At 32.9% G+C, this 25,095-nt stretch overlaps 1 protein-coding gene across 15 annotated transcripts in view; it reads left to right on the top strand.

Moving 5' to 3' along the window:
* Positions 1-25,095, top strand: part of MYCBP2 (MYC binding protein 2) — a 240,014-nt gene that overhangs the window by 112,960 nt on the left and 101,959 nt on the right. For 13 of the 15 annotated variants that reach the window (XM_074329406.1, XM_074329408.1, XM_074329411.1 and 10 more), the window contains 10 exons: positions 401-675; positions 4,229-4,450; positions 8,323-8,514; positions 11,010-11,216; positions 12,165-12,296; positions 13,674-13,852; positions 16,219-16,361; positions 17,830-17,930; positions 18,625-18,843; positions 23,819-24,044. In XM_074329406.1, the coding sequence (XP_074185507.1) occupies positions 401-675; positions 4,229-4,450; positions 8,323-8,514; positions 11,010-11,216; positions 12,165-12,296; positions 13,674-13,852; positions 16,219-16,361; positions 17,830-17,930; positions 18,625-18,843; positions 23,819-24,044 (1,896 nt within the window). The remainder of the gene's footprint in view (positions 1-400; positions 676-4,228; positions 4,451-8,322; positions 8,515-11,009; positions 11,217-12,164; positions 12,297-13,673; positions 13,853-16,218; positions 16,362-17,829; positions 17,931-18,624; positions 18,844-23,818; positions 24,045-25,095) is intronic. The other 2 variants (XM_074329401.1, XM_074329409.1) reach the window with 2 other exon arrangements.

Genomic DNA, 25,095 nt, shown 5'->3' with positions numbered 1-25,095 from the left:
AGCTTTATTTAACCTGCTTCTTAAACAAGGGGAGAAGGTCAGCTTGCTGTGATGCTTATGTGTTGACTTATCCGGAATAAAATACATGTTACACTAATAAGAAAAAAGTCATGTTAGGCTCTAATTAACACTCTAATAAAGTATTATTTTAAATAGAGTCTGTCAAATGGAAATATTTTGAACAACTGACTGGGACTTACATGCTGAAACCAGTGTTTTGTTTCTTTTTTTATTTAGATTTTAAAAAGAAATAATTTTGGACCACACTTAATCTCTAAATTGTTTCTTTTCTAAGTTATGAGTACTTGTGATTTTTAGCTACATAGGAAATCACTTGAATTATATTGAATGTTTTCATATATATTTATTATTCTATTTAACCTGCTTTGTTCCCTCAAAGCTACAGGAAAAGCAATTGTAGAAGAAACTAGCAAATTAGCAGAATGCATTGGAAAAACTAGAACTTTGTTAAGAAAAATTTTATCAGAAGGAGTTGACCACTGCATGGTGAAGTTGGATAATGATCCTCAAGGATATCTCAGTCAACCTTTGAGTCTCCTAGAAGCTGTTCTTCAGGAGTGTCATAATACCTTTACGGCCTGTTTTCATTCTTTCTACCCAACTCCTGCCTTACAGTGGGCTTGCCTGTGTGATCTGCTGAATTGTTTGGATCAGGTAATTAAAGTTTGTAAAATGTTAGTTGAAAATGATATATTACTTAATACTCTTCAAGAAAATAAATTACAGTTGCCTTAATCTTTCTAACTTTTATAAAAAGTAAATCAGGAAATCAGTGTTGGTATATGTGACTTAATAATCAAAGTTCAAAAAAAATTTTCTGTTTGCTTGATCATTTTTCAGTTATAAAATGGGCAGGCACAATGTGCAGCTGCTGATTCACTCTTTGAACCTATGAGTGAGTGTGTGTGTGTAAGAGAGGGAAGAAACAATAGTGAGTGAGTATATGAGCAAGGACAGCACTAGAAGGGCAGCCCCACACCCCGTTTCTGAAGAGCAGTCAGGAGAGAGAGCTGGGACAGAACTTGCATGCTAACATCATTCATTCCTTCAGGTGGAAACCACAACCCTCATAACTGTGTATGCCCCAAATCACAGTTTCAAAATAGCTGAGGCAAAATACTTACAGAACTAAAGGGAGAGAGAGATGAATTCACATTGATAGTTGGAGACTTCAGTGCTTCTCTTTCAATAATTAATAGAACAACTAGACAAGAAAATCAGTAGGCATACAGAGATTTGAACACTATCAACCACCGTGGCCTAATTGGAATTTATAAAACAGAATATGCAGTATTCTTTCCAAGTATACATAAAATATTCACAAAGATAGATCTTAGATCATATGCTAGGCCATAAAATTAAGTCTTAGTAAATTTCATAAGATTAAAATCTTAAAAGTGTTTTCAGAACACAGTAGAATTAAATTAGAAATGAAAAGCAAAATATATCAAGGAAACACAAAATATTTGGAAAATGGACAATACTTCTAAGTAACCAGTGAATCAAGAAGCAATCCAAGGAAATAGAAAGTATTTCACACTGAAAGATAAAAATGTAATATATAAAAATTTGTGAGAAGTAGCTAAAGCATTACTTAGAGAGGAGAAGTATACTTTTAAATGCTTATACTAGCAAAGGTTTAAAATCAATTATCTGAGTTTCTATATTAAGGAGCCAGAAAGAAGAGCAAATCAAACCCAATGAAAAAAGAAAGTAACAGAAACAGAAATAAAGAAAGGAAATAATAAAAGTAAGAACAGACTCAGAGGGTAAGGGGCGTGGGGGGTGGGAGATGAGGGTAAGGGGGATCAAATATATGGTGATGGAAGGAGAACTGACTCTGGTTGGTGAACACACGATGGGATTTATAGATGATGTAATACAGAATTGTACACCTGAAATCTATGTAATTTTACTAACAATTGTCACCCCAATAAATTTTTAAAAAATTAATTAATTTTAAAAAAAGGATATTAGAGATTAAAAAAAAAGTAAGAACAGAAGTCAGTGAAATAGAAAATAGAGAAAATTAACAAAGTGAAAATAAAACTTAAAAAGTGTAGAAATAGGATATATCAGTATAGATCCACCAGACATTAAAATGATAATAAGGGAATAGTATGAATGAGTTTATACCAATAAATTATAACTTTGGGTAAAGTAGACAAATTTCTTTAAAAATACAACTTAATCAAAACTTGTACAAGAAATAGAAAAATTTGAATTGCTTTATATCCTTTAAATAATTGAATTTATTATCAAAATGTTTGCCACAAAGCAAACCACTTGCAGATATTGTCATTGGATAATTCTATTAAATATGTAAGAGAGAATTAATATCAATCTTTTTCAAACTCAGAAAATATAGGAGGCAACATTTTCCAACTTTACCAAGTTAGCTTTATCTTGATACTAAAACCTGAAAAGGATATTAAAAGAAAAAATTATTATAAACCAATATTACCCATAAACATAGATGCAGACATTCTTGCTAGTATTTGTCAAATCAAATCCAGCAATATAGAAAAAAAAGTATCATACCAAGTGGAGTTTATTTTAGAAATGCCAAGGGTACTTTAACATTCAAAAATACGTGTCATTCGCCATATGAACTGAATAAGAAGGGAAATTGTATGATCCTCTCAATAGATACAGTTGACCCTTGACCAATGTGGGCTTAGATGTACTGATCACCCACACAATGGAAAATCCACATATAACTTAGACACTTCACATACTCAGATTCCCAAGTGCAGAACAAAAATAGTATTTGACAAAATTGGCACTTATTCAGTGATGAAAATTCAGCAAACTAGGATTTAAGGAAACTTAAGGCCTATGTGAAATATTTACTGCTCTCCTAAGTTTGGGAAGAGCACACGAGGTATCTGTTCTCACCACTTGCACTCAACATTGTACTGGAAGTTCTAGCCACACTCCCTACTTTCTGCAGTAAAAAAATTCACTGTCATCACCAGGGCATCGTAGCCTCGTGGAAGGTGTTCCAGTAATGACATCTGGGTACAACTTTGTTTTTATTTATTTATTTTTAGCTATTTACATATTGAATTTATTCTTCTTGGCATTTAAAAAATATTTTATTGTGGTAAGAACACTTAACATGAGCTCTACCATCATAACATATTTGAGTACACAATACAGTATTATTAACTAAAGGCATGACGTTATATAGCAGATGTCTACCACTTATTATCTTTTATAGCAAACATTATACCTATATTGAACACCAACCAGTTCCCTATTTTCTCTTCACCAGCTCTGCTTCTGTGAGTTTAACTCTTTTAGATACCTCACATATGTAGAATCATGCAGTATTTATCTTTCTATGACTGTCTTACTACCATAATGTACTCCAGGTTCATCCCTGCCCTATAGCAGGGACCAGATTTTACCATGCAATATCCTGAGTCAAGATTATTGCCTAGACTAGTACACAACTTAATTACTCTCCCACTCTCTCAATTTGCCCAGTCTGATTTGGTTGTATTCTCCCTTTGTTACTGACCACGCTAGCTTTAACTAATACTGGTTTAACATATAGAATGTTACTTTACTTTTTAGCCTGACTTTGTAACACAAATTTTTAATTAACTAAATAATATGTACAAGGAATAAAAATTCTGTTGTAAATTAGGATACCCTGTGTTGGTAAGTTTTTAATATTTGGTTATAAAATTTTACAAGTTTGCTCCTAATTTTTCTGAATAAACTATGTAATGTGATGACATAATCTTCTCATCTTAGTGAAATGTTACTATAGACATTAGCATTAGTGAAATGTTATAGTAGCACAGAATTACAATTTAAATTATTTGAGGAAAATAGTTTCAGCGCTTGCTACTGGAAATGTCTTAGATGTATACTAATTGGGGCCTTTTTGATGTCTTTCTTTGACAATAGTGCTGGAGAGGACTGATTCTGTGGATATATAAATATATAAACTCGCTTACTAGGGGACGGGAGGCTGATTTTTCTTGACCATATTTAGTAATTTTCCACTTCCACTGGGTAGTAACTTAAACAAATGTGGTATTGATGTAATATCCTTTAATAAGACAAGTACAGTGATACAGTGCTAAAAAATTCTGGTATGATTTTAAAGGGGGTTCACCTTTTATATATCCAGAAACTTGGATTATACTGATACAGTATTTCTTTGGTGGGGTACATATTTTTGTTTTTAAAGGATATCCAAGAAGCAAACTTCAAGACATCAAGTAGTCGACTCCTTGCAGCTGTTATGTCAGCTCTGTGTCACACTTCTGTTAAGCTGACTTCTATCTTCCCTATTGCATATGATGGAGAAGTACTACTACGATCAATTGTTAAACAAGTTAGCACAGAGAATGACTCAACACTAGTTCACCGTTTTCCCCTCTTAGTAGCACATATGGAAAAACTCAGCCAGGTAGGTCTTCTGAAATACCTTTTATATTGAAATAATAAAACCATAAATGAAGGCATATTTAGCTTGGGTGCTTATTCTTCTATGTCAGTAAATATATTTATCAAATGATTATGTTTCACAAGAAGAGCTAAATTAAGAGAAAAAAATGTCATGCTTACCCCATGAATGTGCAATCTTTTTTCTCTATTTTTTTTATTTTGAATGATCCCTAACCTGTAAAGAATTTCAGAGAATATGTAATGAATTCCTATGTATTTGTTTCTGGCTGAACTATTTGAAAGTTGCAGATACTATAAGCAAACTTTCATATTCTAATATAATATTTTAGATTGCCCGGATAGAATTCTAAGGAAATAAATAACTTTTAAAACATTTTCTATATCATTTTGGTACATTAAATAAGCATTATAAAACAATAGCCATAGAAACATTCTTTACTAGTTTATTAGAAAGCACTGTAGAGATGGATTAACTTAAATATACATGAAAACCATATATAATTACTCCCAAGTTGATGAGAATTAATCTTTAAAATAAAAGTGTAAAAAGGAGTAGAAAATAGAAAAAGTATCCTTATTGTACAATAGCAATTTTCTGTTGACTGAAGCAACAGAAATATTAAGTGAAAAATTTCAATGACATATAAAAACAAAAATTGATAATAGCAGAATGGAAAGAAAATTTCCAAAGTTAATATAATATCTTTGTAAGATCTCAGTAGAAATAATAAAAGTAAATATAAGGACTAGAGTAAGCCAGCATGGGAAAGCTTTCAGCCTTACTAGTACCGGTAATTAAATGTGAATGAAAGTTCTATTAAAGTTATCGCCTTATTTGTAAAAAGTTAGGGAAAATAAATTTCCTATAAAGTTCTGTGCTGGTGAAAGTATGAGGAAACCTGCTAAACTTAGAGATGGCTGATGGCATTATGTAATTAATATAAGTAATCTTTTCTTCCCATCCTACAGCAAGTATTTATTGTGCATCTATTATTTATTGGGAATATAATTAGGTACTAGTTGAGATGAGGAAAAAATAAATATAGCTCTTAAACTGGGGTATATAGAAGATATTTTTATGAGCTAAATTGTCAATTTAATATTACGTGCAATGAGTATTTGCAAGGGAAATAATCTGGGGAAACAATTTAAAGACTAAAGATATATGTGTATTTTATTAAAAGGAAAAATTAAAAACCTTAATTAAAGGCATGCCTGTACATCATTAAGTGAAATGTTAGGTTGGTGCAAAAGTAATTGCAGTTTGAAAGGTTAAAAATAAATGCAAAAACTGCAATTACTTTTGCACCAACCTAGTAGTTGAATTTAGATACATCTACTTGATAGAATATGGCTCAGCCATTAAAAATAAATATATGTATACTAAACATCAAGATATATTTTTAAATTAAAAAGTCAGAAACAAAAGTATATATGTTCTATGATGACTGTATAAAATATAATGCAGAGGCATATATATTTTGTAATACATATGTAATACATATTTTGGAAGAGAATACTGGGAAATGAAACTAATGCTTTAGTGATAAAGTTATGGGTAATCTATTTTTTTCTGTTGGAATTCCCTTTAGGGTTGCAGTGTTTTCTTTAAAAATACAGTAAAATTTAACAATATTTTTAATACATTTTTGGAGAACTAACATTTGTAATTAATAATTAATAATTGAATATTTTTATATCTGTCTTAATATTCTGTGAAGATATATCCTGGTTAGTATATATTCTACCTTCTTTTTAATGGCTATTATAGAATTCTACCATTTGAATGTAGTATGATAATTTAATCAAATGTATATATTTATGTTGTTTCCCCTTAATTCAATATTTTAAACAATGCTGTTGAAAATATCATTGACTAAATTTTTATGTATATTCATGTTGATTTTTTTTAGGATAAACCTTCAGAAATAGAAAAATTCTTAAATCAATGGGAAGCTTGTTAATACTTTGTTACAAATTGGCAAACTGCCCTCTAGAAAACTAGTGTGAGCTTGAATTCCCCACTAGTGAATAAAATTACGTTTGTAAAAAATTTTAATGGCCAGTGATGTGGTACTTTTTTTTTTTTTTGTCTTTTAACAGAAGCGTATGGACACTGTCAAATCTGCCTTAAGATTATATGGAAAGCTTTTTCTATTAATCTTGTCAATTACTAATTAGACACTAAGTGGGCATAACTAAAAAATCACTCCACCTATCTCCCACCCGTCACCCCCCAAACAAAACCCTACAAGATTATTGATTGTGGAAGACAATAGGGTATGGAATTTTATCAAGAGCTCGCTTTCTGAGATGTTCCAGAAAGTAAGGTTTCTGGAGATGAAAGTGACATAGGGATAAAAGAATTATAATTTTAAAAAAATCAGGAATTGATTTTGTCAAGTAAATAAATTGACTAAAATGTTATAGTAATCTTATTCAAATGATAATATAAATAACTTAAAGATGGAATATTATCACTAAGTGAGTTATTTTTTTTAGCCTAAGGTTGTACATTAAAGAAGACATTGAGAATGATTCACAATAATATTCATAATAATTTTATGTGAAAATTTACTTAATTATCTCTAATGGATTGAAAGTATATTCGTTTACATATTTGATCTGTGTTTGGAAGAGTGATTTAACTTTATGGCCCTTTTCTACGCTGAAATTTTATGACTATGAAATCTGTTGAAACTTATATATACTATAGCTTGTAAAGCAGTGTGGAAGAACTTGCTTGCTCAAGGGGACACAAGTAATTTTGGTAATTGAATCATAGCAAAGAATCCCCTGACTTTACAGATGAAGAAGTTGAGCCACTATGAAAAAACTGGAACTAGATGCAAATTGCTTGATTTCCTAGTCCCATAGTAAAACTGAAAGGATCCTCGGTTACAGTTGGCCCCTTGATGAAATTAAATGCGTTTTTCTCTCTGTCCACGATAGGCTAATAAGGGTGTCCAAACTTTTTTCAACTTTTTTTACCAAGGGCCATAAGCGGTAAAATACACAAACAGCCGGGCCACTCACTCGAGGTGAAGTACGTATTGCCTCACCTGGTTTATTTAAGTAAACTAAATATATTTTTTGGAATTTGCTGCGGGCCAATTAAAAATGGATCTCCGACCGCAGTTGGCCTGCAGGCCGCAGTTTGGACACCCTGGGCTAAGAGATACTAAAGATGGCAAAGGATGGTAAATAATGTTCATGCTGGATTTCAATTAAAATTAATTAATCTCTTTTCCCTTTTTTTCTGAAAAAAAGGAAAAAAATATTTTCCCATGGTCTTTATTTAATGGGATTCTGTAATTTCTTATCTTGAATCTTTTCCATTGGTAGGGGTTGGAATTTTCCTATCTTCGCTTCTGAAATCAAATACATAGAATTTGTAAAATTGTGTAGGAATAGTTATAGAAGTCCATATTTTTAATATTTCATGCATTTACAAAATTTTGTTAGAAAATAGACTTCTAGACTATGGTATTTTTTACCTCTAACTATACCAGAAATAATTATCTCAGATTGGAATCTTGTGCTATAGAAAAACCTTTTTAAAAAGGAACAGTTTTATTATGTTTGCCAAATAGGATTGTTTTTGAAAATTAAGAGAGTGACAATTACTTAAAGCTAATAAAACACATGAACCTTGTAAACATGGTGTTTTTATAATACTGAGACTAATTCAAAAAGAGCTTCTAAGTGAGAAACAGATATAATTACTCCACATATAGCTGGATAGATTTATAGACATAGACTACAGTCTGAACTTTAAGGGTGTCATCTAGAAAGACAAGATTTTGCAATTGAGTGCTCACGTGAAGGAAAATAAAGCAGTATCTTGGAACTGTTCCTGTTCATGTGTCATAGAGTGAAGAGAATATCTCAGGCATGACAAGCTTCCGTGAAGTTCTGGAGAAAATGCTGGTCATCGTTGTGCTCCCAGTCAGAAACAGCCTGAGGAGGGAAAATGAGCTCTTCTCCTGCCACCTGGTTTCCAACACCTGTGGCTTACTGGCCAGTATTGTCAGTGAACTGACAGCGTCTGCCCTGGGATCTGAGGTAATGTTCTGTTTTGAGATTGGATAATAAGCACATTTTTAAACTTTCCACATAGTTTCTTTTTTCATTTATTTTGGTTCTGTTAAAATTGATTTCAATCCCGTTGTATTTTTCTTTTTCTTAAAAATATACCTTTGAAAAAAAAGAATAAAAAAACCATATATATAATTGAGCTAGGCTGTTTGTTTTTCCTTTCCTTATACCTCTTCTCTGCTCTTATTTCCTTCCTCTCTCTCACCACTTTACCCAGGATGTGACAGTAATACAAAGCATATACATTTTTCTCTTAGCCGCCCCACTGCACAACCCCACTGCCATGTCCCAATGAAAGCAAAAATAGGTAACGTTTCTGGGTAATGAGTAATAGAAGTAGGAAGGATTACTGCTAATGGACAGACACATGGTGTGGAAAAGGTAAAGAGCTTCAAACCTTTGCTCTGCCCACTTAATTGAACCTAGACAAATAAATACGAGTATGTAAAATGGGGATAATAATTTTTATCTCACCTATGTCGTAAAGTTTGTTTTAATTGTAGTAAAATAAAGAGAACATAAAATTTACCATTCTATTTTTATGTATACAGTTCAATGGCATTAAATAAGTACATTCACATTGTTGTATAGCCATTATCACAAATTTTTAAAAGGATCAAATATTGTATTTCAGAAAACCATTTTGAAACATTTTAAAGTGCCTTTACATTTTGTAAAGTAGTATTATGTTTCACCATTTCACTGCCCTACTCAATATGTTTTATTTATTTATTTATTTATTTATTTATTTATTTATTTATTTAATTTATTTAAATTTTTAAAATTTTTGTTGGGGATATTGGGGACAGTGTGTTTCTCCAGGGCCCATCAGCTCCAAGTCATTGTCCTTCAATTTAGTTGTGGAGGGCGCAGCTCAGCTCCAGGTCCAGTTGCCGTTTTCAATCTTAGTTGCAGGGGGTGCAGCCCACCATCCCATGCGGGAATTGAATGGGCAACCTTGTTGTTAAGAGCTTGTGCTCTAACCAACTGAGCCATCCGGCCGTCCCATGTGTTTTATAATTTGAATCATTCTGGCTGAATTTAGTGAATGTTTCTTTTTCTTCCCCCAAAAGCAGACAGTACATTGGTTATTAAAATCATGTCATAATATGAAATATCTTACATTATTCAAATGAATATTTAATAATTAGCATATACTCAGTAGTCCCAGGTCTCAAGTTCTTACAAAGGAACTTTTTCTCTATTTTACTTTTGTAATTCCTATTCTTTGCTTTTCTTTTCTTTTCTTTTTTTTTTTACTTAATAGATTTATTTTAGACTCTATTCTAAATTAACCCATCCAGTCAACATTCATTACTGATTTGTACTGTGACAGTTAAGTGTTTGTTTAGGATTTCTGAATGATGACATGCACCTGAGCAGATCTGAGCATCTCACCCTGGGAAACACTTCCTCCATTTCTTGGTTAGCTTTGGCCTCAAAGGCCATTGAAGCCCTTGTCAGAAATTTTTAATTATTTCACTTATTCATTCAGCCTATAATATGCTTCCCTTCTATAGTAGATCCTGGAGGAAAAAGTCTGTAGTACTTAGGTCCCTCTCCGAATGTTACTACATGGTTATCCCCTTGAACTGCCTTTCGAATGAAAAGAAATACCCAGAATTACAGGTGCCTAATATACAATCTTTGGAGTTCCCAAAGAGGTCCGGTCTTAGATATCCATATTTCTTTCCCGGAGCAGTTTGTGATTCTTGCTAGAATCATAAACTACGATTTTTTTCCTCTCATAGGTCTTCCAAATTTCTGCAGCCGGCTTAGATCAGCAGCAGGCTCTGTTACTAAAAAGAGTGGGTTCAAACCAAAATAAGTTTCTCTGACCCTCTCTAATGAGAGTCTGTAATTAGTGAAGTTGTATTTGTACACATATATTTTAAAATATTGAATGCCAAGTTATAATATCACTGTATACATTAGTGGTATTCAAACTTAAGACAGAATGTTTTCTGCAAATGAAGTCTTAACTTGAAAATTCTCAGATAAAAGGAGGAGGGATGGTCTGAAGAGGTGAACCTGGGTCCACCTCTTTCTTGAATACCTATCTCTGCTGAATTCCTAGAGTTCCGCGTATCATAGTGTGAAAACTTTTGGCCTATAAAACGTTGATGAAATTTTTGGTATCTCTTTTCAAAATGCGCAATAATTCAGTCATATGGTATGATTGGGATAACTTAACAAATTTATACTTCTGATATAAATTAAGTGAAATGTATAGTTTAGTATGACTAAAAGAATAAAATATTCTTAAGTGATACTGATTTATGAATTTAGAATGATGAAATCTGGTGTTTTGCTGGTTAATCTCTTAATAGAATATACCTTTAGGAGAGTTTAAACCCACTTGTTAAATGTAGGTTACTTTATTGCAAACCTTTGGATTGTTTTGTTAAAGGCATGTTATTAACACTCAGGTACAGACTACTGATGGCTTTTGTCATTCACAGATTGATGGACTTAATTCTCTGCACTCTGTTAAAGCCAGTGCTAACAGATTCACAAAAACAAGTCAGGGAAGAAGTTGGAACACTGGGAATGGGTCCCCTGATGCAATATGTTTTTCAGTAGACAAACCTGGAATAGTTGTGGTTGGTTTTTCAGTCTATGGAGGAGGTGGAATTCATGAATATGAATTAGAGGTGTTGGTTGACGATGTAAGTATCACTCTTACCATGTTTATGTTGCTTTGTGAATTGTGTGTCAGGACTTACTATCATAGTCTGATAGTCCAAATCTTGGCGGGTTTGTCGGACCAGTCATAGATGGACAACCTTAAAGAAATTGAAAAAGAGCTATTCTACCTCATTGCTTGTGTGCCGTCTTGGATCACTCCTACCTCATTTTTTTTTTACACTTCCAGGGAAGATTTTAAATGAAAAGACTAGAGATTTTGTAGCTAAGGTTCTGATTACAATCTTGAGTAATTTATTTTTCTTTTGCTATTGTAAGTTTTCAGGTAGCAAGAACAATATTCAGACTGATATTACCTGTATCTGTGATTAAGCAGTTTTGTCATAGAGGGCTAATAGATGATTCTTAGTAAAGATAATATTGATTGATTGATTGATTGATTGATCGATCGATCGATTGATCGATTGATTGATTGATTTTAGCTGTATTTGCTGTATTCTCTAAATTACTTAAAGCACCTGAGTTTTCATACAGTTTTATTAAAATTGGACAGAAAGGTAGTTTTTCATAATAGCAGTCTATCTGTATTTGATTCTTTTGAGCAATTAATTTAAATTATTTCCCTGCTTTATTAGGCTCTAAAATTGCATATAGCACTCTTCTTATGAAAGAAGTGGGAATTGTTTTAAGACATCAGATGAGAAAAGCCCATTTATATGATTTAGGTTGTAGACTTCTCAAGAAATCAGATAAAAGAAGGTCCCATTTTTACAAACATATGTATAAATATGTGTATTTAAATATAGTTTATAGAGTACCAAAAATAATTTTTTAGTATGCATAGGGTAAATGCTAATAGCTAATTTTATATGCAAGGAAATAAACTACTTTAAAACAATAATTGTTTAGAAGTGAAAATTGTTTATATAATAAAGAGTATGGTGGATTCTGTTTTGGATTGTTTTAATTAGAGCGAACATGCAGGAGATTCAACTCATTCTCACAGATGGACATCTCTAGAATTAGTCAAAGGAACTTATACAACAGATGATTCACCCAGTGATATAGCTGAAATCAGACTTGACAAAGTTGTTCCTTTAAAGGTAATTTTATTAATATTTTTCTTTTATAATGAGATGAATTATTATGTAGTTTAAAAATAGTCAAAAGTGTTCCTTTATGTGCTGCTTTAAATGTTTATGGGGTACCTACTATATTCCTGTTATTGTACTGTGTTATATTCTTTTTTGCAGAGCTCTTAAAATCTGGTATAGTGAAAAGAGTTGTTAGGTTTTGAAGTCAAACAGACCTACTCAGCTACCTGCTCTTTTAGATATTAGCTCTAAGGCATTGGGCATGTCATCATTTAACCAGTCTGAGTCTTACCTGTAGATTGGGAAGGATAATACCTACATTGTCATGTTGTTCAGATTAAGTTAAATAATGGAATAAAGTATTTGTCTCAATGTCCCGCACAGTATAGAAACTCAATAAATATTAGTTCCTGTCCTTCTCTTACTGTGCCAAAACTCATTTAAAAAATAAGTGGTCTTAACCATACCATTAACTATTAAGGTTGTTATTAGTTTATATAACTTAATTGTCTAGCAGTAAATAGCTATTTAACAAAACAGAAATTGTACTTAATATTAAAATGATTATTAGTAGAGTATTTCTGAATTCAACTACAATAGTGTTCATTATAGAAGAGCAGAATTTTGGATAAGGTAAGTTTACTAGAGACTTCATCAAAAAGTGTTTAGATACCAAAAAAGAAAAGAAAAAAACCGTCATTGTGAAATTTATATCATAAATCATAAGGCACCGATATGTATTTCTCACATTTTCTATGTACAGTGCATCATATTTTGGACAACTTTTTCTTATGGATATTTCTTTCCTTGTCTGCCTATCTATCTGTCTCTGATTATCTCTTAAAAATATAATGGAGTCACCATTATTTTCTCCCTTATATAAAATTATTTCCAAGGTTAAACGCATCAAAGAGAAATATTATGTATTTAAAATCTTGTATTATGACTAACACTCTACAGTTTTGTTAAGAGCAGGAACTGATGTCACTCTGCCCATATGCAAATCCTAGTTCTGCCACTTGTTAGCTTTGTGACTTTGGGCAAGTTGCTTAATTTCTCTGTGCCTGATATTCCTCATCTGTAAAATAGGGGTGAGAATGGTACTTACTTCATGAAGTCATTTTAAGGATTAATTTAATTAAATCACATAAAATATTTAGGACAGTTTTTGTTAAATAATAAACATCACTAAGTGTTAGTTATCCTGTTTGATTCATTAAAAACTCATTTAACGAAGTCGTGTGTCTGTGTGTGTGTGTGTGTGTGTGTGTGTGTGTGTGTGTGGCAAAGAAATGCACTATATTTGCCCAGTTTACTGCAGTCTTTTTGTATATCTTCGGTACGTTATGAATAATTATAAACACGTTTTACATCATTATTGTGAAGGAAAATGTTAAATATGCCGTGCGCTTGAGGAACTATGGAAGCCGTACAGCCAATGGAGACGGAGGAATGACCACAGTTCAGTGCCCTGATGGAGTGACGTTTACATTCAGCACATGCAGCTTGAGTAGCAATGGCACTAACCAAACCAGAGGACAGATTCCACAGATACTCTACTATAGGTAGGTGTGGTATAGAGATAGGGCACTATTTTCTAGTGGTAGAACTTGCATGACTTACTGCCAAGGTACAAAACACTAAATGGGTAGTTGTAATTAAGTTATACAGTGTATCATTCTTGCACATAGTACTTATACTAATTTATATAGAAAGGTCTCATTATATACATTCAGTTTTACTATAAAGATGAAAACTTTAAAATGATTTGTTGCCATTATTTTTATAATAGCTTTGAAACTTTTATGTATTGAGCAGGTGTGCTGCTTGTTGTCATTTTTATAGTTCGTGGTCTGCAGTTTCAAATTTAAATGGAACATATTTATTTCTTTTTCAAAAATACCTGAAGCTGATGCTCATTTAACTCTACCAAGAGTTAGCTGGTATTGCCTTGATCCTGTTGTCCCGTCTGCAGAATATTTTGATGTCTGTGAATTCAGTTCTTGGGACCCTAAAATATATAATGATGTATTTCTTATAACATCTTTGACAAAACCATTCCTTATGTAAACAGTAGAAAATAAAAAGTGGTAACAATTTTGGGTTAAAAACCTTTTAAGCATACATTTCTCACTGAGTCTGAATTTTTCTTTTAGCAACTTAGCTGGAATCCTAGGGAGTAGTGAGTACCAGTCACCACGTCTGTCCTCAGCCTGATTTAGCAGCAAATCACTGAAGTTGCATATCACTTTCAGAGGCGCTCTGCTTCCGCTGTTTCCTTCATAAACAGTCTGGGACACTTGCCTAGGCAGATAGCACAAAACAGTTTCCCTAGATGCAGATTTCCTGCCTCCTTTCTCCATGTGGAATTGAATAGCGATAATAGGCAGTAAATAGCTACATAGGGGCATATTGCTACTGAGATACCAAAGCTTTCTAGTCCTTTTACCTCAATTATGAAAACTTTTTTTGTTATACAGCAGTATAATAAACAGTAGATTATTCACTCTCTCCAACCATAGATTAAAAACCATATCATGCACCAGAGAAGAGTTACATCTTTCAAAAAGCTAGAGAGCCCCTTAGAAGCGTCTGCTATCCAGACTTTATATTTCTACAAAATACAATGTTTTAGATATCTTGATGTTTTTCACATTCAAAAAGATTAAAATCTCTTAACTTTAAATGCCATCCTACTGAGATGGCTCCCAAGTTTATATCTCTAGCTTTCATCTCCTCTGGGCCCTAGACTGAATATCCAGGTCCTTCCTATTTGATATGTTTATTTGAGTGACAATGATCGAGATGATGATGATGGTTAAGGTGTACTGAGCACTTACTGTGTGCCACACAACGCTCTAAGTGCTTTACCTGTTAGTATCTCAGCTAGTCCTCAGTCACCCCATGAGGGCAGCACTTTTCCTACCTGCTTTGTAGTTGAGGCAACTGAGACAGAGTGGTTAAACAGCTTGTCTAAAGACACGTTTGTAGTCATTTATGGCCCTGAGGTTTGCAGGCAGGGAATGGAATGACCCACTCTTACCCACTGTACCGCATACCACTTTAAGGCTGCTCTAGGCAGTTGGTAATAGACAGCTTAGTTTCATGTGTCCAGAGTCATCCGTCCTCCCCATCCACAGTTACAGCCAAACATCTCGGAGTCATTCTGCACTTCCTTCCTTCCCTCACTTTACATCTAGTTCATCAGGTTCTGGCATCTGTACTTCTAAAATGTCCTAAGTGTGACTTTGTGTACCCCTCCCGTAATTAACAGTCTAGTCCAAACCATCACCACTCCTACCTGGATAGCTGCAGTAGCCTCCAAACCAGTCTCGCTCCTTTCACGTTGGCCTCCTACAGTCAGTTCTCCACAGCACAGCCAGAGTGATCGCATAGAAATGTAAACCGTACCAAGTTTGGCCCTTGGTGAAAATCCTCTCCTAACTTCCCATTCCCATTCCAGTAAAAATGTAAAGTCGTTACTGTGGCATACAGACTTCACATGATTTGACTCCATTTACCTTTCCCACCTCGTCACCCTTCTCTCTCCTTTCATTCCAGGTACACTTGCCTTCATTCTGTTCCTTGGACTCACCAGTCTTGTTTCTGTCTGAACCTTCTCTTACTACTCCTTTTGCCTGAATACTTTGCCCTCAGACCTTTTTTAAAGACATAATTCAGGCCTTTGTTTAATGTCGGTTCTAAGATAGTCTCTCCTTGATCTTATTTAAAATAACTTTATGCCCTTATCCTGCTTTATTTTTCTTTGAGGCCCTATCACTCCTTGAAATTATATTATTACATAATTTCATTTTTTAAACTTTTAAGTTTTTTAACTTGAAATGAGGACTCTGATCTAGATGTGATACTTGGAGGTAGATCGTGTTTTACCTACCATGTAAAATAATCTCATGTGTTACTTATGTTGTAGGAGTGAATTTGATGGAGATTTACAGTCCCAACTTCTGAGTAAAGCCAATGAAGAAGATAAAAACTGTACCAGAGCGCTCTCTGTGGTAAGCACCGTTGTTCGAGCTGCAAAAGACCTCTTGCACAGAGCTCTTGCTGTGGATGGTAAGACTTTCTTTTACTTTCTTAATAGTCATATTTTACATTAATTATGTACACAATTACTGAAGAAGAACCATCTTACAGAATTCCAGAATGTCTTATTCATTATAGAGCTATACATAAATTTATTTAGGTTGAGTTATATTCTCCATATTGTTAATGCAAAATTTTTTAGAATGTTCAAAATGTTTATCTGGTAATTGTTATTAGTTAACCTAGTAAGAGAAAAACTCCTGATTAAACTCAGTCTTTGCTTTAACCTTCTTTCAGTAATCAAAAAGCATTTGTTTTCACCTTTAGACCTGTCTTTCTTCCTGTGTCCTATTTCCCATAATGGTGTTGCCATTTACCCAAAGGTCTGAGTAACTCTAAATGTTTCCCCTGATTCAATTTTTTAAATTGAGTTCTGTGAGTTTTTCCACTGGAAACTCTTCAGTTTGTATTCTCCTCTCTCTGTTCTCTCGTAGTTCAGGCTGCCATGGTGTAAGCACCTGTCCTCTTTCTCACAGATGGATAGCATCCTAACCAGCTTACGGCCACCTTTCCCCCTTCCCTATCTTGTTATCTAGTCATCCTCCACACTGGCAGTAGAGTTATATTTACAGAAACATTCACTGTTACCCACCCCACTTTACTGTTATCTATATTTGATTTTAAACCTAGCTGCACACCAGATTCACTTGGGAAACTTGCTGAAAATTAAGAGTGTTTGGTCCATCCAAACTAGGGGTTTAGGCTGGGGTAAGAAACTGCATTTTTTAAATAAATCCCCAGCCTATTCTGATGCAACAGCAGATCTAGAAACAAGTATTTGGGAATAATTGATTGACCTTTAATATAAAGGTCTTCACAGTCTAGATTCAATGTATCTTCCCAGCACCATGTTCATGGATGAATGATTAAAATGTTCATCAGCAAAGTGCTTTCCTTGGAAAAATAGAAGGCATTATATGTAGGTTAATAACAGCAAACATTTTCGGAGTGCTTATTGTGTGCAGGCATTGTTCTAAGTGTTTTATGTACATTAACTCAAACTTCACAACATTCTATGAGGGAAGTACTATTATTTTCCTCTATTGTAAATGAATACTGAGGCACTCACAGATTAAATAATTTGCCTAATGTCACATATGTAGCCATGTGTGATACCAAGAGCAATGGTTTAAAATCATGACTGTTACTCTAGGTTCTAATCCTGGCTCTATGATTTTACAAATGTATGATTTTGGGCAAGTTACTTAAACATTATGTGCCTTGATTTCCCCTTCTAAAAAGTGGGGAGAATAAAAGTTTTTTTATTGGTTAATTTAGATAGCACAAGTAAATAAAGCCCTTTAAATAGTGTCAGTTCCTTTATAACAACTCAATGTCAACTGTAATTTTGTTCAAGAAAATAGAATATAGATTTAGTATAGCACATATACATTACAATGAAATTACCTTCTAACTGTAGTTTTAATGCCTTTTTTAGCTGATGACATTCCAGAACTGCTTAGCTCTTCCAGTCTGTTTTCCATGCTGCTTCCCCTTATTATAGCCTACATAGGACCAGTAGCTGCTGCTATTCCCAAGGTGTGTAATTTAATTCTATAACTTTGAATCTTTTTTTAATATCATTTTTTTAGACTTTGTATTCTTCCTTTAAAAATACTTTAATCTTTGAGGCACCAGGGTTATAGGTAACAAACAGAGATAGACATGATAAATGGTAGAAGTTATTATTATTAGTTGAACCTTTCTGTTTTATTAGTATTGTTTACTGGATTACGGTGTTTACTTATTGGTTTTACATTTGAAGAATTTTGGAATGGGAAATGTATTTTAGAAATATGATATGTAAGGAAAGCTTAAGATAACAGATTTTTTTTTTAATTTATGAGGTTGATGCCAAATTTTCTTCATTTTGAATAAAAATAACAATGTAAAAGGATAGGAGTGTTTTGAAATTGAAATATTCAAGACAAGGAAGAAATCATAAACTATTGATTTTTTTTGGCATAATTATTGAGTAAAAGCTAGTTTACTGCAGATCACAAAAAAACAAAAGTGTTTCAAAATACACACTAGGTTATTCATATACCAGTTAAGACATCTAAGATAAATCTTTTTTTCCCATAGAACAAATTCCTCGTTAAACAGAAACTTAGCCAGAAGAAACTCTATATGGAAATTCTTAATAATAAAGATAACCAACAATTATAGCAATTAATAATTTTTAAGCAACTTTCACATTTATTATCTCATGTAATCATTTTTTTTATACTAGGTGGCTGTAGAAGTCTTTGGCCTTGTCCAACAGTTGCTTCCCTCAGTTGCCATTTTGAATCAGAAGTATGCGCCCCCTGCATTCAATCCTAATCAGTCAACAGATAGCACCACAGGAAACCAGCCTGAACAAGGCCTCTCTGCTTGTACAACCTCTAATCACTATGCTGTCATAGAGAGTGAGCACCCCTATAAACCTGCATGTGTGATGCACTACAAGGTAGGCACTGATTCCTAGGGAGAGTTTAAATTTAAAACTTGGTTTGATGTTCTATAATGATATCTGAAAGGATACTTTGCCTCAGCTCAGAAGTATAACTTCTTCTATAGTATTTAAATATATAGAATCAGAACATAGTTAGGCACTGTCATACACAAAAGGGTTTAAGACAGAATTTTTATCGTTAAAGAATTTAGTTTTGTAGGGTTTATGAGAGCTGTTCTCATAGCTTTCTGTAAGTACAGTGCAATATACAATGCTAAACTGCATATTATATATTGTAATAATGGATATAACCATTAAAACCTAAAAATCATGCTTTTTGAACTGATACTATTTGTACCACAGCCTGAGCTCTGAAAATTTACATACCCAATGTAAAATTTAAAGTATTCTATTGAACATAATGTAAAACATTTACAAATATAATGTTATTATAGGATATTCAGAGTCCTTATTCCTTACATTTTAAATTGTATCATGTAAATTAAGAAGGAAGATTCATCTACTTTATCAATTTAATTATAAGTTTAAATTTTATGTGCTTACAAAGTATTCAACTTTTTATTGTAGAATATGGTAAACGTATAAAAGGACAAACTAGTATAGTCACCTTACTTATTCATCGTCCCAGATTCAACAGTTATCAACTCTTGGTCAAACCTGTTTCATTTATTTCCCACCTGTTCTGTCCTTTCCTATATTGTTTTTAAGCACATTCATAGATATTTCATTCTGTATCTCTAAAATGTAAGGACCCATAAAAATAAGCATACTATTAGCATATTTAAAAAACTAAGGATTCCTTCGCATCATCAAATATGCACATTTTTAATTGTTTGAATTAGAATCCAAATAAGATCCATATATTGTGATTGGTTATGTCTCCTAAGTTTTTTTCAATCTATAGGTCCCCCTTTATCTCGCTCCTTTTTTTTGTTTCCTGAATTTTATTTGAGAAACTGGACCGCATGTGTGTTGGACAGGAGCCTCTCCTGCCCGTCTCCTGAGTCCTTTAGACACACCCCTTAGTCATTCACAGTAACCTGGCTGTCTGGTGTAAGATTTCCCACGCTCATCTTTTACATTTCCTGCCTCCGATCTTAAGACATTTTTTCAAAGTGCCCTGATTCCTTTTAATGGTGATAGGCATTTAAAAGCCAAAATCTGGCACTAGGAATGCTCATTTCTCCTGAGGTGGTTATTGTTTCTAGATATTTTATAGTGCCCAGAACTAGTACATATACATACTCACACATATCCTTATACACACAGGCACATATTATTTTTATGTATGTGGATATATATTTATATATGTGAATATGTATGTATTTATGTCTAGACAAATTTATGTGTATATGTATTTTTTTAAGATAAAGTATCTTATGAGTTTGTGCTGATGCTACTAATTCACAATAAGGACCATAGTATGTTACACCTATATCTCTTTTCATATACTTCTAGAAGCCCTTTTATTGATGATACTGGAAATTTTAGAATTAGAAAATCACTTAATTATTCACCGTGTGTGTGTGTATGTGTGTGTGTGTTTTCTTTTGTCTTTTGGATATATCCCAACTATGATGTATAAAGAAATAACTGCGTTTTAAAGTAAGTTGGAATAATCCCTTTTCTGTGCAGTTATGCCACTAATTTAAATACTTTTGGCATCATTTGTTTTATTTTAGTCTAGATTTTTAATAATTGCTCTTAAAATCTTGTTTTGTTTTGTAATAATTTAAGTAATTACATAGTCCTAAGTCAAAGCTGTAAATCAAAGTATATTCAAAGAAGTCTAGCTTTTGTCTCTGTCCCCTCACTCTGTTCCCTCCTTCCCTGTCATAGGTAACATTTTAACATAATTTTGTAGTTTATCCTTCCTTTTTTTTTAGTATAAGTACACACATACACAGATATAGATGAAATGTGTGTGTCTTCATTTTTCATGTTTTTCAACTTTTTCTTTCAAAAAATTTGAAACCTGTAGAAAAAGGTAACAAGATTTGTACAGTGAACACCCATATGCGTTTCACTTAGCTTCTTCAGGTAATATTTTGCCACATTTGTGGTATTTATTTATGTATTTATTTATCTCTATTTATTATTACTGAACCATTGAATAGTAAGTTGCAAACATCTTGCTCCCTCACCTTGTTCCTCAGAACAGTAAAGTTTCCGTATAACCACAATAGTGATCAAATTTAAGGAATTTAACATTGATGTAATATTATCATAATAAATAGTTGTATTATATCATGTTATACACTAAACATTTTGTCAGTTGTCCCAGTAGTGGCATTTATGGCACTTTTTTTAAACCACGGTCTATGATAATAATGACACTCTTACATTATGTTTAGGTTTCAGGTCTCTGCTGTCTCTTTTAATCTGAAACAGTTCCTCAGCCTTACTTTGTCTTTTATGACATTCGCATTTTTGAAGAATACAATCAGTGGTTTTGTAAAAATATCCTTTGGTTTGGATTTGATTGATTGTTTCCTAATGATTAGGCTCAGGTAACACATTTTGGGCAGCAGCATGTGTGATGTATTCTCAGTGCAACCCCATCAGGAAGCACTTAGTTGATAGCTGGCGAATTTCGTTATCAAAAACATCTCTTTTTTTCCTTTTGAAAATGTCTATGGGTAGACATCTAAAGACTGTAAAAAATACTGTTCCCCAACAAATTTTCACCCAATAGTTTTAGCATCCATTGGTTATTCTTACCAAATCACTTTTATAGTGGTTGCAAAATGGCTTTCTAATTCTGTTATCCTGCCAGTTGGTGTTCTATTATAAAGGAGAGTTTTCCCTTCCCTTCCATTTTAAAAAATTTATTCAGTTATTTATTTTCTGTGTTTATGTCATTATGAGCTTAAGTATTCTTTTTTTGCTTAATGTTATAATCCTTTGCTGTCATTATTCATTTTGATGCTCAGATTTTGCTTTGGCAAGTGAAAGTTCATTGAAGTTGGATTTTTATGTCTTTGTACTCTGTTTTCATTAGTTTTTGAGCACTCCTTACTAGTTTCAATCAACACCATAGAGGTCTTTTCTTCATACCCATTCCACTAATGTATGTCACTGTGAATAATGAAGCTATTAAGTAAAATTAATGATTTCTTTGCATAATATTTGTCTTTAGAATAAATCTCCCTGACATTATATAATCAACCTACAATATTCAAAAGTTATGTGGAGTAGTTCTTTTTGTATATATGTGTAGGGTGCTATATGATCAGTTTGATATAAAGTTAGGTTTATTTGTTTACTTGCACTCAATTTTTATGAGTATTTTTACTGTCCTATTTGACTTAATATTACTTTTAAAGTATGTAAAATATTAATGTGGTTCCACAAATAAAATTATACGGAATTATATACTCAGAATTATAAGTCCTTTTCTTTTTCTGCTTCCACTTATTCTAGTATGTATCCTGATGTATCCTCCCTGTCTTCCTTTTTGAAAAAAATTGGTGTAGGTAGGTAGGTAGGTAGGTAGACAGATAGATAGTTGTAGATAGATGTATTTAAAAAAGGTAACACACTTAATATACTATTCTGTTGTGCTTTGTTTTTTAAATTGAACAATGGGTATAGAAATCTCTCCACATCCATTTAAAGAGATAGTCCTCATTTTTTTCTTTTTACACCTGCTTAGTACTCCACAGTGAAGATGTATCATAGTTTATTCAGCCAGTCTCATGTGTGAGCATTTAAAGTGTTCTCAGTATTTGGCGGTTTTTTTGCAATGAATAACCTTATGCATATATTTGTTTTGGTTTCGTACTGTTGGAAGCATATCTTCAAAGCAAATTCCTAGAAGTGGTATTACTATGTTAAACAAATGTAGAATGAGGAGCCTTGTGCTTTGTAGATCTGGGATTGCTGTCAGAGGGTGAATGCATATGTAGTTTTGCTAGATGTTGACAAATTCCCTTCCCTGGAGATTATGCTATTTTGTGTTCCCACCAACAATGAATGAAAGTGCTTGTTTTCTCTCAACTTCCCCAACAGGTATCCAATGTAATGGGAGAAATGGTATCTCAATGTAGTTTTAATTTACATTTATGCTATTATGAACAAGGTTGAACTTTTCATTTAAATGGAGAATTTTAAAAATCCTTTACTGAAAATGTTTACCGTTTTCCTAGGTGATTTTTTTAGATTAATACTTAAGGCTCATGTCATATCCTACAACCAATTCATAATTTACCATTTGACAAGGACCTGCTGAATTGTTCTTTGCCTATCATGACAGAATTCTGTCTATAATCATGGTGACAGAAGCTTAAAAGTGGCCTTAAAAATGCATGTAATTATGTGCCATCACAAACTCTATATATGTTAAAACTTTAGATCAGGAAAATACACAAATCTAGGTTTTTATTGTGTGTGTTTATATTTATTTCCAAATATATGAAGGTTTTTGGCAAAGGAAAAGAAGCATTTGTAACAGATACTTTGAATGGTATATAACCTAAAAGTGACTAAAACCTTACATTTTGGTGATTTATTCATTTTTCCATCAATATATCTTTATATTTTATCTATCACATTGTTTTAATTTACCTGGTTATATTTCTTAAACGGTACTTACTGAAATGGAAAACTTACCATATAAATAAACTTCCACAGGAAAATCAGCTAAATATTTATGGGAACTAAGCAGCTTTATAGTATTTTTTCTATGATAATAAATGTGTAATTTCAAATATTATTAATGCAATATTAACCAAATATTAGGTAGAAAACAGTAAATATTGCAAGTGGGGTGTAGGACCAGTTGATACTGAACATTAATACCTTCATTTCTGATCATGTTAAACTACTCTGTTATTTACTTACTTAAAATTTATTTTATAAATACGTTGAAAGCATCGTCTTTCCAGATGTCCTGTTTCTAAGATAGACAAAAGGCAAAAATCTAATTCTTCTTAACAAATGCAAGTTTTCTCTTGCCTGGTGACTTCAGGTGACATTTCCAGAATGTGTACGGTGGATGACAATCGAGTTTGACCCTCAGTGTGGCACTGCACAGTCGGAAGATGTTCTTCGTTTGTTGATTCCTGTCAGAACTGTTCAAAATTCAGGATATGGACCAAAATTGACATCTATTCATGAAAATCTTAATTCCTGGATAGAATTAAAGAAATTTTCAGGATCTTCTGGGTGGCCTACTATGGTTTTAGTATTGCCAGGTAAGTTATTTTTTCTTCTTCTATCTTATATGGTCAAATATATACATTTATGATAACTATGTTTAATAAGGATACATCATTGAAAATGATTTAAGTTTTAGAAGAATTTCATCAAGACCTATACCATGTGTCTGGATTGTAGTTGAGTAAAGAAGACTCTGGGGAAGGGACGGAATAACATAACCAAGCTTTAGAAGAGAGACTGTTTTGAGGATCTTGTGAAAAAAGATTAGCTTGTCCAAAGCAGAGTTAACATTGACAAATGTCTGTCTGTTTGGTGTGACCAAACTATGGAAAAAGTGGGTTAGATCTTTTATTTTCTCAGTAAGTGCTAAATTTTAAAAATGTAATAAGGATTCCCTCCTTTCAAGAGAATTGGTGAACCACCTTACCTCCTGAGTTGTGTTAAAACTATTGTTTTCAGTCTTTCAGGCTTGAGAGGGTGTGTGTGTGTGTGTGTGAGAGAGAGAAAGAGAGAGAGAGAGAGAGAGACAGAGAGACAGAGAGACAGAGACAGAGAGAGAGAGAGCGAGAGAGAGAGAGAGAGAATGAGAGAGGGAGAACACTTGTATTGCTGTTATGGGTATTTTTCTTTAAAGAAAGTTTGTTAAGTTTTTAAAACTACATGTAGTGTGTTCCCTTTTCAACTAATTAACCGTAACTATACTTGTAATCCCTCAAAGTAATAGTCAATTTGAATTTAGAAAATTCTTTCTTCTAGTCAACATGCTTTTTTTGTTTGTGAAGAGATCGGACAAAGTCAGATGCCAGGGTGAAGGATTGATTGCTCACTCTGAAACAGAAAAGGCTAACGTAGTTCACTTCAGTAATTGACAGAAAATTGCAAAATGATTGCTCATGTAACTTAAAGGTAGGGTATTTGATTAAGGAGAATTTGATCATAAAGAAAAAAATAATAGTTCACTTGGGATGGTTCCATTGTTTTTAGTGTTGTTTTTAGCGCAAGTTTATTCAAATAGATACAGGAACTGCCCCCCTCCCAAAGACTAGGGTTTTATTTAGTATTTGATTTGTATTGTTACCTATCTTG

The sequence above is a fragment of the Rhinolophus sinicus genome, linkage group LG04 (assembly GCF_036562045.2).
Source record: "Rhinolophus sinicus isolate RSC01 linkage group LG04, ASM3656204v1, whole genome shotgun sequence".
NCBI classification, from domain to species: domain Eukaryota; kingdom Metazoa; phylum Chordata; class Mammalia; order Chiroptera; family Rhinolophidae; genus Rhinolophus; species Rhinolophus sinicus.
Note: the sequence above shows the minus strand (reverse complement) of the source record. Positions and strands in the feature narration are given on the sequence as shown.